This window comes from Rattus norvegicus, chromosome 1, assembly GCF_021556685.1.
Source record: "Rattus norvegicus strain SHRSP/BbbUtx chromosome 1, alternate assembly SHRSP_T2T, whole genome shotgun sequence".
NCBI lineage: Eukaryota > Metazoa > Chordata > Mammalia > Rodentia > Muridae > Rattus > Rattus norvegicus.
The window spans coordinates 183,685,452-183,705,617 of record NC_141534.1 but is presented as its reverse complement, the minus strand read 5'-3'; the positions used below and the strand labels follow the sequence as shown (position 1 = coordinate 183,705,617).

Sequence of the window (20,166 nt, the reverse complement as noted above, 5' to 3'; positions counted from 1 at the left end):
AAGAAATTTAAATGAGGAGCAAAGTGGAATGTGGTTGATTTAAGAAAGTGTTCTCCCAGCATTCCCTAAGTTGAGGCTGGTCACTGTTCTTGTGGGGCATTCAGCTTGCAGGGCATCGAGGAGCAGTCATGTGACCTGCAGTGGTAGGACATGGACTAAAGCTGCCAGCCACATAGGAGGACATCCTCTGAACGTCCATTCAGGTACGTCCCTGAACATTTGCAGACAGTCTAAATATAGGAGATACAAATTCAAATTCTGCTGAGTTCTTCTAGAATATTCCTCACGTCCTTTTCCCTGTCCTTCCTCACTGCCAGGATAGCCAGAGGATAAAATCATACACTGAGGACAGCAGAGTAGAAGAACAGAAACTTCTGTACAACTCCTGGATTTCCTTAGCAAGAGGGAGACTTCCTGTTAGTTTATATCGTTGTCACTGGTTTTATAAAACATGGAGGAGTAGAAAGAGAGAATGAAGCAAACAAGGTGGTGGGGGCCACTCCACTGAAGCCCTCTAGAGAGAAGGGTGCTACAAATAGTCCAAAGTCACAGAAACACTGTGGGAAGGGGTGGCTTTTCAGAATTACCATGTATATCAAAGACAGATTTGCTAAGAGAGGAAATAAGCACCCATGAAAGGAAACCATCCTCAGAGTGACAGCAGATTACCTCAAGCCACTGGCAGAGCCTTTGACCTAGCCAATGACAGTGTTGTGAAATTATGGGATGTGGCCCTTGGGCCACTTACCAAAAAAATGAAGAACAGTGGGAGGAATGGCTGGGTTTGGTTTTGTCCTGTTCTGGGAGATTTCAATCCTTAAATACCTGTGTCAAAAAATAAAAACTTGTGTTCTCACTTAAAAGTCTCTTCCTTTATTCCAAATGTGCTTTTAAAGTATTTATTGAGTGAAGAGAAAAGAAGGGATGTTGAAAGATGAAACAGATGTTGAGTCAACGGTTTTCTTCCAAGTTCTGGCAGACATCAGGACTTTTATGTGTCTGTTCAAAAGAAGTATGCTTGCATTTTAAACACATCTTCCTTTATTCCGAATGTTCTCTTACTTACAAATACATTATTTTACTTTTTAAAAGTATGACTATCTCATCAAAGAATATAAATTATAAACATGTTCCCTAGTAAGATCAATATAAATGATCATAAAAAATTATAAATCTTGAAATAAATCACTGCACCATAATAATAGCTATGTAATTATGTGGCATTTGAAAAATGTTCGCCCATGAAATTTTTGGAGAACATTTCAATTTTCTTAAATGTAAATTTCTCTACTTCCTCAAATATATAGACTATAACATGAATTTTAATCATGTGAAGATAGATTGTATTCGAAATGAAAATGGGTATCAATTTATAAAGGTTTATTTCCCTAAACAAACAAAGGAACAACATTACATACGTGGCTCAAACTTCAGCTCTCCTGCCGGCCCTGATGGAGCAATCCCTTGTTGGAATTTCTTCTGTTCCAGCTGCTGTACGGCCTGATAAGTGGAAACAAAATATAAAAGCACTGCTTGTTATTTTGGGTCATATATGTGATCTTTGGCTAAGCTTAACAACCTGAGTCTTCCTAGAACACTCTTCTGTCATACCCTGGACATGAATGTTGGGTGAACACTGTCTGACTTCACTCGGACTCAGAGCAGAAGATAGCTTGTGAGATGGGCTTTAAGGAAGGGTCCACTATGGGTCATCGGTTCCATGGGGCTCCCCAGCAGCTCTTCCTCCAGCCTGAGAACATACCTGTTATTTTTATACACATTCAATTATCCCTCTGACAAAGATCTAACTTCACAGTCAGGCTCTGTGGTGCACACTCGCAATCCCAGCACTTGGGAGGAAAGGCCAGGTTATCTTCACTCTATAGAGTTTGAGGCCAACCCTAACTACATGAAACTCTGTCTCAAAAGCCAATTAAAACAAACAAGCAATTTGCTCTCTTGTGTAAATATACTTTATGAGGTATTAAGCAATGACTCCTCTTACTCAAGATTAAATAATGTTGCCCCAAAACTCTGACAGTTGCTTAACATACCTAGTTTGGGGGGGGGGGGGGGAGCTTTGTTTTGTCTTTTTTTAAAACATGAATGCCATATAATCCCATGGGCTTTTAGAAAAGGCAACCTGGCCCCGTATCAAACTGTGATGGAGATCTGAAAGGTGGTTGAGAGGCCCTACTAAACAATAATGGGGTTTTTAATCCGGTCTGGCCAGCTAATGGTACTCCTGCTTGGCTCTGTTCTTAGGGCTATGTGTCATCAGCCCTTTGGGCTCATTCACTGGGAAAGGTCTAATGGCCTTAAAGTTAGGCACAGCAGAGTTTGGGGTATAAACAGGTAGGGTAGATCTCTGACCAGGCAATGAGGAAACCCACCTAACCTGACAAGGCAAGATCTACAGTTATCTAGAAGATAAAGCTCAGGCGAATCTGTGAGGAAGTTTCTAGATTGAGTTAATTGATGTGGGGAAAGCTGCTCTAAGTGTGGGTGTTGCTGTTCCATGGATGGGGTCCTAGACTGCATAAAATGGAGGAAGCAAGCCAGATACCTTCATCTGTCCGTCTCTGCTTCCTGACTGTGAATGCAGCATAACCAGCTACCTGTTACTACCCAGCACGCCTTCCTTCCCTGACAGACTGCACCCTCAACTATGAGCCAAAACCAAGCCTTCTTCCTGTAAGTTAATACCTCCGGTACTGGCTGGGGAGAGGGCTCAGCGGTTAGAGCACTGGCTGCTCTTCCAGAGGTCCTGAGTTCAATTCCCAGCAGCCACATGGTGGCTCACAAACAACTGTAATGGGATCCGATGCCCTCTTCTGGTGTGTCTGAAGACAGCTACAGTGTACTCATAAATAAAATAAATCTTTTTAAAAAAAAAAAATTCCTCTGGTACTTTGTAACAGCAACAGAGACTGTAACTAATACAATTTGTTACCCTGAGTGAGGCCTAAGGGACACAGGAGTTTTCCTTTACCCTAATCTTGTTTATCTTGAAGACAAGGCATGTGAAGGTCACAAGGTCCCCCTCAGGCAGGCTGATAAGACTGGCTGCATTCAGTTTGATCTGGTCTACAAATCGAGGCTGCCAGAGTGATGTCAGACAACCTCTAAGTTCACTACTGTGACATATGCATGTTGAAGGACACACCTCCCAGTGCCAAGACAGGTGACAGGTGTCATGGAAGGAACCATAACAAGAACTAAAAGAGGTGGTGCCCAGATTTCTGGAAAATCTATACCCAGAAAGGACATAGGCATCCCTTTTGTTAGGCCGGAGGTTTGGGGACAAAGCTAAGATGGCATGGGCCAAGAGGTCCCTACCCTTCTCCTCTGACCAGGAACCCATGCTTCCAAAAGCCTGTGCAAAGCACAGGACAAAGCCAGCTCCTAGTTCTGGGTTCCAAAGGGACGATGGACCTAAGACCACCCTAAAAGGCCTAAACTCACCAAATAAGGCTACAACCGCAGCGCCTCACCATTGCACCACTGCGCCTCACCATTGCACCACTGCCTCCCTCCCCTTCCCTTTAAGAAGCCCCTACCCTAAACCCTCTGTAGGTTGGGGAATTTTTCCTGCTCTTGGCCAAAGATAAAAGTCATTGCTCAGTTGGTGTGACAGGTTTTCAATGATTCCTTGAAAACTTGTAACAAAACTAGTTTTAAAACAACACTAGGGCTAGACAGATGGCTCAGCGGTTAAGAGCACCAACTGCTCTTCCAGAGGTCCTGAGTTCAAATCCCAGCAATGACATGGTGGCTCACAACCATCTGTCATGGAATCCAATGCCGTCTTCTGGTGTGTCTGAAGACAGAGACAGTGTACTCACACACATGAAATAAATAAATCTTAAAAAAAAAACACTAAAATTTAAAATATGACTGCTTAATGGTACATCAAAGCATATTATAAAAACACAAAGTTAGCCTGGTATTTTATTGGACTTCTGAAGTTTCAGCACTAGAGAGGTGGAGGCAGGAGGACCAGAAGTTCCAGGCCAAACTTGGCTACCTGAGAACTTGAAATAAATAATCCAAAAACACCACCACCAGGTGCCTTTAATCCCAGGACTCTGGAGGCAGAAGCAGATGAATCTCTAGAGGCCAGCCAGAAACCGAGTTCCAGGACAGCTAGGATCACACAGAGAAACCCTCTGAGTCTGAGCCAACCTGATCTACATAGTGAGTTCCAGGACAGCCAAAGCTACACAGAGAAAACATGTCTCTTTGGGATTTTTATTTTGGTGGTGGTGATGTTTTGGGTTTTCAGGGGGTTTCCCCCTTTGTTTTTGTGAGATGCGGTTTCTCTGTATAGCCCTAGCTGTCCTGGAATTAGCTCTGTAGACCAGGCTGACTTTGAACCCACAGAGATTTGCCTGCCTCTGCCTAAGTACTGCAATTAAAGGCATATGCTGCCATCACCCAGAAACCCTCTCTCGAAAAAGCTAAATAAATAAATAAATAAATAAATAAATAAATAAATAAATAGCACAGAACAAAAATCATGGGCTTTTGGCAAAGCATCTGACATCTGGTTTGGGTTTCTTATTACACTGGAGACCAAGCCCAGGGCCTCACACATGCTAAGAACACTCCCTGCCTCTGTGCTATTCCTCCAGCCCCTCACTTGGGTTTGCTTGTTGTTTGTTTTGTTTATTTTAGACAGACTTTACTCTATGACACAAATTGGTAGCAGGGCTCAAACAATCCTCCTGTCTCAGTACCTTGGATTCCAGATGTGCACCACTTCAAGGGGCCCCTGAAAGTCCCAGCAAGCCACACCCCTCAGTGTCTACCTGCTGATACTCCTGCTTCTGGGCCTCAAGGTGGTCGTGCTGGCGCTGCAGCTCCTCCTTCTGCTTCTGCAGTTCATCTGCCTTCTTCTTAAGTTCACTCTCTTGGATAGCAATGATACTTTCATACTCTTTGAGCTCTTCCTCGGTGAATAACTGCTGCTGGTCCAGTGTCTAAAGGAAAAGAGACGTAAATAGCAATGCCAGGAACACAGAGATGTTTGTGTTCAACTTTCAAACTCTAGAATCATCATTGCACAGAGGAACATATATGGTATGCTTTTTGGCAAAATAAGAAAATATATATTAAAAAGGCATCCTGGTTCATCCCTATAATGGCCTCCAGTTCAAAGTCAGCTCAAGTGACAGTGAGTTCCAGTCCAGCCTGGGCCATAAAATCCTCTCAAAATACAAAACAAACAAGTGAAAAGGATTCATGCCCAGGTTAGTGATGCAGCTTCCAGAACATCCTGGGCTACATGTGAGTGAGTGAGTGAGTGAGTGAGTGGGTGGGTGGGTGAGCGAGTGAGCAGGGGTAGGTGAGCAGAAAGGAACAATAGGAGGGAGGGAGGGAAAAGTGTGTTTATCAGTGATTTCTTTTTAACTAATTGATTTACTATATTTTAAATATTTATTTTATGTTATGTATAAATGTGTGTGTGTGACTGAGTGTATTTATGTGTACCATGTGCATTCCTGGTACCCGTAGAGACCAGAAGAGGGTGTTGCATCCTATAGAACTGGAAGTATAAGCAATTGTAAGTCACCTTCTATGTACAGGAAACCCAGCCATGGTTCTTCGCAAAATCAGTAAATGTCCTTAACCACTGAGCCATCTTTCCAGCTCCTGTTCATACTTTTAAAAACTGTTTCCTTTCTGATTCTTTGAGAGAGTCACATATAGTCCAGGAAGGCCTTAAACTTGCTGTATGTCTGGTGATGACGTCTTGACCCTGACCCTCCTGCTTCTACCTTCTAGGTACTGAGATACAGACACACATGACCACATGTGGGTTATGTGCTGCTTTGTATTTTATTTGTGTTACTGGAGACTGAACATAGGTAGGACCCTGACCCTCCTGCTTCTACCTTCTAGGTACTGAGATACAGACACACATGACCACATGTGGGTTATGTGCTGCTTTGTATTTATTTGTGTTACTGGAGACTGAACATAGGTAGGACCTTGCGCATGGCCTTGGGTGCTCTACCACTGAGCTACACTTCCCGCTTCCTTTTTTCCCACCACCACCCTCTTTTCACTTCCTACTCTGACAAGGTTTTATTTGTCAGTTTGCCCAGGCTGGCCCTGAACTCACTCTGTAGCTTAGGCTAGCCTTGAACTTAGAGCAATGTTCCTACCTCAGTCTCTGGAAAGTACCTGGCCTAACAGATACATCCCCATTTAAGCTTCTGTAGATGGAGAGTCGAGGTGGTGGAGCAATGCACAGGTCAGAGAAGACAGGGTGTCCTTCTCTATTTCTTCAGGCAGGGTCTTTGACTGAACTTGGAGCTAGTCTGGCAGACAGCAAGTCCCAGTGGTCCTCTTCCTCTGCCCCTCCCCTAACAGGGTTATAGGTGTGTGACCACGTCTGACTTTTCATGTGGATTCTGCAGATTTGAACTCTAGCCCTCACACTTGCATGGCAAGCACTCTTACCCTCTGAGCCATCTTTCAGGCCCAGCTTCTTTTGTAACAGCAATAAAATATTGGAGGACAGGTTCAGTGGCTTATGTCTATAATCCCAGCACTCAGGAGACTGAGGCAGGAAGGCTATTTCAAGGGTGAGGTTGAGGCAGTCTCAGAAAACAAAAACATAATGGTGCATGCCTGTAATCACAGCACATGGGAGATAAGGCAGGGAGACATCCTTGGCTATATGAGACACTGCCTCAAACAACAGTAATGAAATATCTATACAGTGTAATGGTTGACTTTCCTACTTACACCCCAATTCCCAAAATAATGACCCCTAGATTAAATTATTTAGGAATAAATGCCCAGATAAGCTTGATCTTGTTTCCCAACTAGCTCATAACTTAATCAATATGTTTATTCTATTCTATGAATGCCACATTGCTGGTTACCTCTCCTCAGTTTTATGTATCTGTCTCCTCAGAGTTCCGGGAGAATCTCTTCCTGCACCTAACTCTATCCCAGAGTCCTCTCTTCCTACAAGAATCCCCGCCTATTACTTCCTTCCTTATGCTAATAGGCCACCAGCTTTTTATTGACAGGTGATGCTTCCACACAGTGCACAATAGATTCTCTCTACAGTAAAGACAGCTCAGCGGGTCCTTTAATTTATTCTTAAAATGTACCTATGTTTTAAATTTTCAGTGGCAATTTTATATTTAGCAAATGTCTACTTTTAAAAAGATTTCTAATTTGAGGGCTAGGGAGATAACTCAGCAGTTAGGAGCCCTGGTCACTCTTGCAAAGGACCCAAGTTTGGTCCCTGGCACTCACATGGTGGCTCACAATGGTCTGTAACTCTAGCTCCAGGAAACTGGATACTCCTTTTCCACCTCCTCAGGCACCAACCATGCACAGGGTATACATATATACATACAGCCACTTATACATACGCATAAAATAAAAATAAATGAAGCCTTTTTACAAAAAAAGAGTTCTAATTTTACATAGTATAATCATAAAAAAGATTTATTGCTAGAACGTTTTCCAAGGAGACAAGGAACTATTATTTTATAGTGGCATTTTATGTCAAACATGAATACTGTAGAATTACACAAACAAACATAATGAGGAGTGACAGTTAAAGGCGGGACACAGTGGTGCAGAGCTTCTAGGACCACACGTCCCTCTAAAGTCGGGTCTTCTTACCTCCCAGCTATCGGGCTCCAAGAATTCTTTCTTCTCTGTGGCTCTCAAGAATTCCTCCAAAGTCACCAATCGGTCTTTGTTGTTATCAATCTGATTAAAGGAAAATATAAAAGCAACATAAATAAATCTTCCATATTTTTTAAAGTATAAATCTTCTTAGGAATGCCACTTTGCAAACATTCAGCTATTAGGAACAGGTTAATGTACACAAAAACAGGAAGGAGAATAGAAGGACTCTGTTTTCATCGCATAAAGAAACACATATCTTCCTCTTCTATCGGAATTAAAACCTGGAAATGTAAGCTGTCCATCCACCTGATATGCTGTAGCCCAAGACCAAGTCAGGAATCCGCCTGGTTAGGTTGTTATGGCCAATGCCTTCACCACAATAAACATAATCCAGCTAGACCCAAGTGCTTAGGCAAGAAAACCCACCACTCAGAAACAGCTGTAAAGGCCAAGAATAAAGCAGGTAAGATTGAGATGCTCAACTACTGCTTTTCTCAGGCATGGGGCTATGCTTTCCGAGGTGGGGCCTCGGTATATATGGATCTGGCTATGAAGTCCTCTGCCTCTGCCTATCAAGTGCTGAGATTAGAGGCAGTGTGGTGGTCTGAAGGAGAATGGTTCCCATAGCTCATATATTTGGAAGCTTTGTCATCAGGGAGGGCATCAGTGGCACTATTTGAGAAGGACTAGGAGCCGTGGCTGTTTTGGAGTAGGTGTGGCCTTGTTGGAGGAAGTGTGTCACTAGGAGTGGGCTTTGAGGTTTCAAAAGCCCAAGCCAGGCCCAGTGTCTCACTCTTTCTGCCTGTAGATCATGATGTAACTCTATTACTTCTCCCACACCATGCTACAGTGCCATTATGCTCTCTGCCGTGACCACACACACACACACACACACACACTGTCTTGGCCATGGTGTCTCTTCAAAGTAACAGAGAAGTGACTAAGACAGCATGTACCACCACACTTGCCTTGTTCAACTCTTTTTTTTTTTTTTTTTTTTGGAGCCGGGGACCGAACCCAGGGCCTTGCGCTTCCTAGGTAAGCGCTCTACCACTGAGCTAAATCCCCAGCCCCTTCAACTCTTTTTTTTAAAAAAGGAATATACCTAAAGCACACTACAGACATCTAAGCAGAAGTCAATGGCCTCTCTAAGTCCTCTCCAGTGCACAGTGTACAGTTCTTGGCAAACTCAGTTACAATGGTGAACTTTAACGATCAAAAACAAATTCATGTGACCCTCAGGCTATGACAGGGTCTTGGTTGGCAGTCCAGGCAAACCTCCACTCTACAGGGGCCTCAGTTCAGCACTGAAAGAGCAACATTCCTGTGGATATCACTGAAGCCAAACAGCAGCTACCCTGGGGCTAGAGAGAAGGCTCAGCACTTAAGAGCATTTACTGTACTTGAAGAAGCCTGGGGTTCAACTCCCAGAACCCTCTTGGTGGCTCACAACTTCCTGTGCTTCTACTTCTGGGCTGTAGAGCACGTGGGCTGATAGAGGGTGTCACGGTCACCCAAGGACTGAATAGAGCAGGAAGGTGAACACGGCCAAGCACAGGCCCAGCCACTGCCACATTCATACAGAGGATTCCAGGGACTTGAAGACGACGGTGTGAACTGTACCAGAGTGCCAAGTGCTACAAGGCCGCACTGCATTGGCCAGCACAGGGCTGCCCAGACCAGATAGCCTTCACTGGGACAATCAGCACGGGTTATGGAGACAATAAAAGACCACGTCTGCCCTCTAGTGGAAGGAGTGATCCAGTACAGAGATGAAACCAGGCCCAAGAGATTCAGGGGAATCAACAGCAGAAGGGTCTTTGAAGAGAGACACCAGCACTCTTCAGGGCTTTCAACAGGAGCACCAACCATGACTGATTACCCACGTAGCAGATACAAGGCAAAATGAACGGGCAGAGAGGAAGAGGGCCTGGAGGATTTGGTGGGAAAGATGGGTGATTCTCTTGGTTGCCCCTTTGTAGGACACTGGAAGGAAGGGAAGAGGAAGAAGGGCATCTTGAGGTTTTAAGAACAAAGAATAAGAATGGGAATAAGAATGGGGAAGTTAATGGACCAGGGATTAGGAAGCCAGGCAGGGCCTCCTAGGGATCTGGGTTCACAGCCTGGAACTAGTGAGTCAGTGAGCTTGCTTTTGTGTTAGTCTCCGCCCTGCGTCTCTGTTCCAGTATGGGGGCAGAGGGGTGAATCGGGGTGCACATCAGGGTTGCACACTTGGACAAACACTGTGCTGAGGCACCTGCCCTGCTCACCCCTGCCAGTCACTTAACAACAGTACTTAACAGGGTGCTGCTTTTAGAATCCAAGTCATGGGAGAAAGAAAAACTCAAAAGTAAAATTTTGAAAAAGTCAGTTGCTCTAAAAGACAGATGGCTCCAGCTGTATATATAGCAGAGGATGGCTTTATCAGCATCAACGGGAGGGGAGGCCCTTGGTCCTGTGAAGGCTCGATGCCCCAGTGTAGGGGAATGGTGGGGCGGTGAGGTAGGAGTGGGTGGGTGGGGGAGCACTCTCACAGAAGCAGGGGGAGGGGGTATTAGATTGGGGGGTTGCCAAGGGAAACCAGGAAAGGAGAGAACATTTGAAATGTAAATAAATAAAATATCCAATTTTAAAAAAGACAAATTAAACTTCAGGTCTCTGTGATGGTTTGTGTTGTGGAGGGCTCTACATCGCTCCCTGCAGCTCAGCATGTGCTTAGACAGCCCATGAGAGGTGCCACTGTCTCCTCACTGACTGTGGAGACACTTGAGGCAGAGGGAAGTGAGCAGACCTGGGGCCTGGCATGGCTGGGCATCAGTCTTATACCCTCCGTGAATGGGCCTTGGGCAGCTTATGCTCCTGTGTCATCCAGGGAGAGGACACTCTGAAGCCTGGGAATATAGGACTCCAAGGAGCCAAACCACTCTAGGCCCAGCCTTAGCTGAGCAGTCCTACCTTCCTATACCCCTGAGGCTTATGGACGGCAAGCAAGATGTAAAATTTGTTGTCGTAATTAGTAAAGAACTTGGGAGATTTCTTAGTATAAGCTGAGTATCCATTATCTAAAATGTGTGGGACCAGAAGTGGTTTCATATTTTAGATTTTTTAATTAATTCATTTTGGATTTAATCTCAGCACATGGGAGGTACTTGCAGGAGGATCTCTGTGAGTTTGAGACCAGCCTGGTCTACAAAGAGAGTTCTGGGACACCAGAGCTACACAAAGAAGCCCTGTCTCAAACCCTGCCCTCCCCCCAAGAAATTTTTGAGATATTTGCACATACATAATGGTATCTTGGGATGGGACCAATTAAATAGGAAGTGGAACTATTAGCCTTTTTGGCTAGGTGTGGCTTTGTAGGAGGAAGTCATCACTAGGGGGTAGGCTTTGAAGTCTCAGACGCTCAAGCCTGGCCCATGTGTCACTGTCAGTTCCTGTTGCCTGCCAGTCCAGATGTAGAAGCCTCAGCTTCTCCAGCACCATGTCTGCGTGCACACCACCATGATGACAATGGACTAAACCTCTGAACTGTAAGCCAGATCCAAGTAAATGTTGTCCTTTATAAGAGTTACCTTGGTTATGTTATCTCTTCACAGCAATGAAACCCTAACTAAGACAGAGCCCTAAATAAAACTGATTTATGGTTTATATATACAATTTATACATACAGCTTGAAGGCTTGTATACAATAAATAACTTGGTGCATGAAACATGAAAATTCATGGGATAGGCTTTCCCATGTCTTGCACCTTGATCAGTGACCAAAAAGTGTTGAATTTTGAAGCATTTTGGGTTTCTGATAAGGGCTTTTCAACCCTATAAAAGCTTATGTACATTTAAAAGATATTAACATAATTGTTTCTTCACTACCCCAAATGTTTATTGCTGATATCCAATAGTAGCATCATCTTATATTTAAAGTGGTTACAAATTATTTTGTTAAAGAAATCTAGTATAATATTATGGTCACGAATACAAAATCAATTAAATACTTATTGTGGGGGCTGGGGAGATGGCTCAGTGGTTAACAGCCCTGCTGCTCTTGCAGAAGACGCAGGTTTGGTTCCCAGCACCCGCATGTGCTCTCACTACCATCTTTAATTCCAATTCCAGGAGGTAAGGAGTCTTCTTCTGACCTTCTCAGGTACCAGAGAGGCACAAGTGCACATACGTACACACAGGCAAACACTCACACACATAAATAAATCTAAAGAAACAGCAACTGCGTGTTTATTCCTCCGTCGTATGACAAGAGTTATTGCAAGAACTTGAATAATGAAAGGACTGGCACGAGCCCTACCCTTAAAGCATACCTCATTCATGACGTGCTCTCTCATCCTGAGCCTCTCCTCTTCCATTTCTATCATATCATCCTCTGCATTCTGCGGGTTATACACTTTGTCCAACTGAAGAAAGGAAATGTGAAACACTAACATTAAAGAAGAGGGGGTGACCGAGGGGACCGAGGCAGGCCCGACCGACTGAGGGTGTAACGAACATTTACCTCTTTTGTGAACAGTGCTTCCAATTCTTGTTCATCCAGGAATCCATCGTTGTTAACATCTAAAGTTCAATAGTCACAAATGCAAAAGCAAATTTGAATCCTTCAGAGGGTAAACAGGTAAAATACAATTACAGCAGTTTGCAGAAGTGGTGCAGGGTAAAGCAACCATCGGCTGCAGGCTAGGGCTTCAGCTTTCTCATGAGGCCTCAGAGCAACCCAGGGGACAAGGCTATATTTACAGTGCATAACCATGTTTCAGAAAAGTGCATAGCTGCTATTTCTTTCCAAAGAGACAGAGCAGTATCCATAAGAATAAAAGTAGCTAAAACAAGATTTAAGCATGGTCGTGCTTTGTATCCCTAACTGGCCTGGTACTCACTATGTGGTCCAGGATAGCCTATGCAAGCAGTCCTCCTGCCTCAGCTTCCCATGTGCTGGGATTACAGGTGTCACCACCATAACAGCTTAGTAAATTTTAGTTCTCTCATAAAAAGTTCGTTAGGTATTTCCTAACCAGCCACTGAATTACCTCCAGTTTGCAGACAGCTCTGGAGGAAATCATACAATGACTTGATAGCAAATGTGGGCAGACAGACACAGTTATGATCTAAGATACCTTCTGAGGTCAGCTAAAAACTATTAGTCATTTCACTTGAAGGGGAAACTCTAAATGTGACTACTGGTAGAACTCAACAGCAAGCCATCACAGTAACCAGTTACGAGTAAATCAAATACAGACTTTTCAAACAGCAGTTATAAATATCAATATTTGATTCAAATCTGTTACCATGTAATTTGAAAAATGTCTTGGGGTCAAAGTCATTAGGGTCCAATCCATCAGTCTCTTCCCAAACCTCTTTTAGTTGATCTTTGCTTCCCTGTGAACCAATTTTAAGAAAGTGCTCAAAACAAAACATAATCTATGTATAGAGACTCAAAAAAATACATCTGAGGAAGTTTTCAGAATTAAGACTCAAGATTTATATGCTAAACTTAGGACAAAATTCTGCTACAATAGCCATCTAGACATGATTTCTGTGAATCGCAGTCCTTACGGGGTGATTAACTTTGGGGTGGTCTTCATGCTTCCTCTTCATCTCTGCAAACTTGGCTTCTTCCTCTTTCCTCTTCTCCTCACTCAGCGTTTTTAAATATTCTCTGCGTTCATGTTCCTTCATCATCTCATACTTCTTAAACTCCTCATGCCGAGTCCGGTCATACTGCTCCAGATCCGCAGTGGCCTAGAGCACAGCACATCAGTGTGCAAGAGAGAAGTGTTAAGCGTCATTCTTTTTTGTTTCTCTTACCTGCATGTGTGCAGTGTGCATGCGGGTGTACACGTGCGTTCACATGTGCTCGGGCATCTGTGTGCAAGTGTCTGAGGTTGATGTTAGGGGCCTACCTCGATGGCTCCTCCCGACCTTAGTCATTGAGGCAGGGTCTCTCAACTGAGCCCAGAGCTATCTCCCCAAAACAAAATAAAATCGCTCTTAAAAATACCCTGAGCTCTCTAACAAATGCAAACAGGAGAGTAAAACCAACAAACACTGGACTATTCAAAGAAAACAAAATACAAACTGATTTCAAAAAGAAGACACTGGGTCAAACGTGAACATACAGGGAGTAAAATGGTAGTCAACAGCTATTCACTGAGTTTTATAACTGCCCAACTAAAATATCAAGCTTGTCAATTTCCCTCGTAACTAAGATAATAATAGGTCCACAAACTCTCCTCTAAAACTGCCTGGGCCAACCAATGTGGTAGTTCATGCCAGTATTCCCAGAATGCATGGATCCCTAACATGCATGAAACTCTCAGTTACACTCCTAGAACCACACACAAATACAATATAATCATACAATAAAATGATAATATATAATAGTTAATAAATACTACTACATATACATGTAGCATATATAAAATAAGTATGATAGTAATGAAATTATTATGGCTTTTTCACAGGGAGGAAGGGCAAATGGAGACGGAGCAAGATTTCAGAGACCATTCCAAGGAATACCAAGAAAGTGAGCTGACGAGGAAACTGAGTCCCGCAGAACCTTCACAGGCAGCAGGACAGAGTCTAAAATAAGAACTACAGATACTGCAGTGAGTGGCTAGCTCAAGCCTCGTACAGCTTTTGCAGCGTTTTGGCTTGGATAAGTGATGTGCACCCGTGTTAGTCCTGATATTTGTAGTGAGAGAGCTTAACGCAACCTCCAGAAGCTCTCCAGAGCATAAGAAAGTTAGGTTCCTGCTTCACTGAGATTATCTGTCAAATCACAGATCCTCAAAGGAACAAGAGGACCCCAGCTTGAGGGCATCCTTACCGCCTTGATTAGCATATCCAAGTCTTTGGATTCAAATGTGTCAGGATTCTGGTGGTTCAGGTGTTCAAACTGCTTAAGAAGAAGGTGGTGATTCATGCCAGTGTCTGCAACAGTGTGAGAAAACAGCAAACATCAGTCTCGGAGGATAGATACCTCACATTAACCTCAGGCTCTACACACATGCATACATGAATGTGCACACACTGCTCATGCAAACACATGAACACATACATACCACAAACATAAAGACAGCATGCTGGCACTTAACATAAGAACCTCCTTGAGCCAACACTCAAATCTCCTCCCATTGTCCAGCACCCACCTTGAAGGGCATCCAGCTTGGCTTTGATGAGCATTCTCAGTCTTCCTACTTCTTGCCTCTTCAGTTCATCCAGTCTCGTCCTCACTTTGTGACTTACTAAGTCCAGCTCTTGACTCAGCCTCCCGCTCTGTCAACAAAACTAATAAATTAGTTTTATCTAGCACATTTTATTTTATACCTGATATAATGGAGTAAACATAGCACTGCAGGAACTGGAGAGACAGCTCAGCAATGAAGACCACAGGCTGTTCTTCCAGAGGACCTCAGTACCCACATCCAGATCCAGAGAAGCCAACATCCTAGCTGAGATCTATGGACACCGCATGCACATGCACAGATACACACAAGCAAAACACTCACGCATTAAAATTTAAAACATATTTTTAAACAGCATTATCTTAAAACTGTAATAGTTTTGACTGAGTTGGATACATTTTTACATTACACAAGTATTCCTTTTATTTCATTGGGCATGAGGACTATAATCCCAGCACCTGAGAGGTGAGGGCAGGAACTAAGAAGTGCAAAGCTACCTTCCTCTTCATACCGGCCTAGTCTTCATGAAACCCTGACTCAAAAAAAAAAGTGGAGGGGGGGAGGACTTGGCTCATTTACTAGAGTATCTGTCTATACCTGTAATTGCAGGCAGGAGGATCAGAAATTCAAAGGCTTTGGCTACACAGTGAGCTCGAGACCAGGCTAGAATACCGAGTCTCTGCCTCAAAAGACAAAATCAAACTATTCCTTCAAAGCAATTCTTTTAAAAACTAAAAATAGAGTGAGCACATGACCCAGAAATTCCATCCCCAGGACTCTAACTCAGAGTCCGAAGCATGTTAACACAGTAACTTCAGCACTGTTGTACTGGTGTTCACAAAAGCATTACTCAGAAATAGGCAGAAATAACCCAAATATCTTATCCACTGGTGACAGATAAAACTCTACAACAGCCTTCCCTCAGGTCAATCCCTAGAATAGGGCATTAGTTCCAGGACCTGCACACACATTGAGACCATGATGTGTAAGTGCCTTACACACAATGGCAAGTGTCACATATAACCTATGCAAACTACACTTTCAATACGTATATTACACATAATGGTGTTCTTAGGATGGAGGCAAATGGTTGTCCCTGCCGTATTAACATAAGATACAGCTCACTGCCTCCTCGGTTAATCTGGAGCTGACTAGGCCCTAGCCTGCTCTTCACCTTTGAGTAACTTCCTGCTCTCCTCGGAACACGATGCAATCCACTACACTTGCTGTACACAGCTCTGCACCACCACGTGAGTCCCAGCCTTTGCGTGTCGGGCTCAGACACCAGCAAGTCCTCCCTCTTCCTTCTATAGTTGAGCTCTGACATGATCTCTGCTGGGAAGAATGACTTCCTCTTCTGCTTCCCACAGGCCACACTGTCTACCTCCCACACATCTCTGTACTGTAACAGCTCGGATCCATCCACCCAGCCCCTTTCCCATCTTGTCTGCAAAGCTCTTCTTCCTTTCTCCAGTATTTAGTTCAGCGCGTGCCAGGCCCATTGTCCAACTCCACTCACCCTTATCTCCTCTATGTCTGCTTTCTGGAGCTTTTCTCTGAAATGCGGATCTGTTTCCAAGACTTCAATCACTTGCTTGAGGTATTCATCATAATAAAGTCCCGTGTCCTTTGATACAAACAGTCACAATTCAGAAAGTGTGCCTTAGTCAGAACAGCAAGACCTGAGTCCAAGCGGAGTACACAGAGACAGAATGTTCTTGTGGGAGAAGTCATGCAGGGAGAACTGTGGCAAGCAAGTGAGCTTCCTGGAGGTGGCCCACTGTCTTTTGCATGACTGTGGTGGGTGTGCCCTGAAGAGTCCCGAGGCCCAGGGACTTCAGCCCAGGATTGCTTCTTGCTGCTGATAATGTCTGCCACTGCTGCATTCCTCATTTTCTGTCATGCTGTGATTGAGCAAACAAAGGCCCTTTCTGCCTGCAGCCTGCTATGACTGATTCCTGGGCATCAGCCCACCCTATTGGGCAAGTGTCCTGCAGATCAACATGAAAGATACACTTTCACGAACTAATGCTGTTTCCAAGAATTATTGAATTTATAAAATTCCTGATTTGATTCGAATACGTTTAGGAAGTTAGAGTAATTGATAGAAAGTTTAAGAAGATAGTTTTAGTTATTTTGCCAAAAAATATAATAAAACTAGAATCAAGAATAGAATGTGCTCCCTCCTCATAAAATAAATAGTTAGTAAACGCTCCATGAAGGAGTAAAATGAGCTTTCATGCACCACAAGCATGCAAATTGCAGTAGGAAGAAAAATAGTCTTAGAACAAATTAATGATCAAAGAAAACATTCATTCTAGGTCAGGTTCAAGGATGAAGCCACAGGTGTGCACCATGATAAAGTAAGGATGAACTAGGATTGGGTGATGCTATAAAATACTATTGGGCTGGAGAGATGGCTCAGTGGTTAAGAGCACTGACTGCTTTCCAGAGGTCCTGAGTTCAATTCCTAGCAACCACAAGGTGGCTCACAACCATCTGATCTGAGGGATCTGATGCCCTCTTCTGGTGTGTCTGAAGACAGCTACAGTGTACTCACACACATAAAATAAATAAATAAATCTGTTTTAAAAGACTACTGCTTTGAACTTATAATGAGCTATGAAATGAAAAGGAGATAAAACTACTACTTTGAACATATCAACAATTCTGCTGTAACTCCCTCTTATGTAATATTTTATCTATCTCTGAATGAGGTATTTTTTTTTCTTACATAGAACACTTTGTCTTAGGGGATATAAAAAGGACTAAAGGAAAAAATAAAGTTGTTGGAGTTTGCTCAATTCACCACGTGTGTATATATGTATATATGTAGGTATGTGTGTATATATGTATACATATGCATGTGTGAAAATGATGAAACTTGCTTGTTAAAACCTCCTTTGCTTCATCCAGTGTGTGCATGACTTTTCTCTTTCTTTTTCTTTCTCAATAGACCCTAAGAGTTAAAGGAGTTCAGAGTTTCTCGCTGGTCACAGAAAGTACCAGCCCCAAATAAGAAAGTTTTTTTTAATCACCTGCTGCTATCAGCAGGAGGCAATGGCCAGAAGCAATCAGTTCTGGCCCCAGAAGAGTAAAAGAGAGTTCAAAATTTCAAGCCAGTAACAAGCAGTGCTGGTCTCCAGCCACCAGAACCTCCAGCTCGGGCTCCCTCTCTTTTCCCTTTTAATTTCCTGCTGAGATCAATGGAGGCCCCCACAGTGCCAGGAGCTACCAGTTTTTGGGCTGCTGCTGACTCTACACCCCACCTCATTTACCCCTGGTGTCAACAACAGCTTCAACAGTCAAGAGAGAGTTCCAAATCAGGACCAATAACACGGTTTATTATAAAATAAGTATAATGTCCTGTGTGGTTTAGAAAGTGAAGCTTTAAGGTTGAGTGTGCAGCTAAATGGTAGAGTGCTTGCCAAGAATGCAGAAAGTTCCAGGTTCCATCCCCACCACTGAAAAACAACACAATGGTGTGAATGGGTTTCTGGGAAGAAAAAAGAATGGTCTTTCCCATGATCATGTCTCCCTCCTTAGAAAATAATAGTATTTCTCTTCTTGGCTAATCACTGCTACATACTAAAAATGTGTGATTACTTCTCCTAAATACCAATTACATTAAATAGCATTGGTCAGTGTTATGTCACCTGATTCCCAGCCAGTGGCTTTTTGCTACTGCTTCAGAAATACTTCCCAAATGTGGGGTTATATGTGCAGTCAACATTAGCAATACGTCATGGTCCCTCCACTGGCCAGGATTAATACGTCACAGTCACTGGCAGAATTAATACTTCACAATCTCTCCACTGGCTAGGATTAATACTCCATGGTCCATCCACTGGCCACAATTAATACTTCACAGCACTGGCCAGGATTTCACTGAGTGAGTCTTAGCAGCGATCTTCATTTCTTCGGCCATCCTAAGGCATTTACTTCTGGTTCACCCATGCACTTACTGGCGGTTCTATCCTTGCACTTTCCACCGGCTCGACGTTGTGCACTTTGGTCTTGTCCACATCAATAGGAACAGCTTCCAGCGCAGTGAGCACGCACGGAACCAAGAGAAAACAGTACCGTGCTTGGATGGTCCTCCACCTCATCTGAAAGGGAGAAAACATTACAGCAAAGCCTGGAAAGAAGCTGCAAGGCTGCAGACAAGCATTCCCAGTGTCACCTCAATCATATACCCAATCCCAAGAGGCTAAACGCAGAACAAAAACAAACAAACCAACCAAGAAACACCTCCAGGAAGTGGGATGAAAATTGATAACTTGGAAAATTGACACTTAGAATAAATCACCAAAGCGAACTGGGAGAACAGCCGGCAAGATGGCTCAGTGGGTAAAGGCAAACACACCCAAAATAAATAAGTAAATAAATGCATATAAGAAAACATTAATTTTAAAAAGAGGAAAATCAAGGGAGAGCCTGATGAATTGACATGGCCTATCATCCTAGTACTCTGGTGGCTGAGGCAGGAGGGTTGTAAGCCCCAGGTGAGCATAGGCTACTTGTTGAGACCCTACCTCAAAACAGACAGAGCCTGGTGCGGTGGTGCACAACTACAAGCCCAGCATGTGGGAGGCGAGGTTAGGAAGACCCCTGCTGGTCTGAAACCAGCCCGAACTACACAGTAATTTCCAGGCCAGCTTGGAAGCTATATCAAAAGCCTGTCTCAAAAAAACAAAAAAGGAGGGAGAGGAGGGTGTTGAAAGGAAAGTATGGGAGAAATGTTCAAAAGACAAGAACAAAACTTCTACCTTTAAACTGCTTCTAGAGGGAAACATTTGAAAATTAGACCCGGTGGCTCAACTCTTGCATCCCAGCACTTGTGAGGCTGAGGCAGGAGGACTGGACATGAGTTCAAGGCCAGTCTGAGCCACATAGCTAAGTTCCAGGCCATTTTGGGTGCAGAGGCTCTATCAATAAACAAACAATAGAAAGTAACACTGAGACTGTGGAGGGAATAAGGAAAACGGAGGACATGAGTGGGTCGGTGTGAGGGGGAGAGGCAGGGAAAGAGATGGAGACACTAGTGGGTAAAGACAGGAGAGGCAGGAGACATAAAACGCTGCTTGTTTAGCATCATGGGAGGAATCTACATTTAAACATGCATACTTACACACCTGTGACATAAAACCACAAGGGTGATATTAGTGAGAGAGGGGGAGGGGCCAGCGAGAGGAGGAGGACTGACGGGAAAGTAGGAACAAAACAGGGCAAAGCATATGTTTGAAAATGCATAAGTGAGCCCATTATTTTGTACACAAAAACATTTTAATTGAAAAAAAAACAAAAGAAAGCA

At 43.6% G+C, this 20,166-nt stretch overlaps 1 protein-coding gene across 2 annotated transcripts in view; it reads right to left on the bottom strand.

Annotated features, from left to right (window-relative positions):
* Window positions 1-850: 850 nt before the first annotated feature.
* Nucb2 (nucleobindin 2) overlaps window positions 851-20,166 on the bottom strand; it is a 36,555-nt gene continuing 17,239 nt past the window's right edge. For both annotated transcript variants that reach the window (XM_087585336.1, NM_021663.2), the window contains 12 exon segments: window positions 18,818-18,961; window positions 16,372-16,479; window positions 14,817-14,943; window positions 14,495-14,598; window positions 13,222-13,407; window positions 12,954-13,044; window positions 12,167-12,225; window positions 11,976-12,068; window positions 7,654-7,743; window positions 4,812-4,982; window positions 1,419-1,500; window positions 851-999 (listed from right to left, as the gene is read on the bottom strand). In XM_087585336.1, coding sequence (XP_087441462.1) covers window positions 992-999; window positions 1,419-1,500; window positions 4,812-4,982; window positions 7,654-7,743; window positions 11,976-12,068; window positions 12,167-12,225; window positions 12,954-13,044; window positions 13,222-13,407; window positions 14,495-14,598; window positions 14,817-14,943; window positions 16,372-16,479; window positions 18,818-18,961 — 1,263 coding nt within the window. In that variant the 3' untranslated portion in view covers window positions 851-991.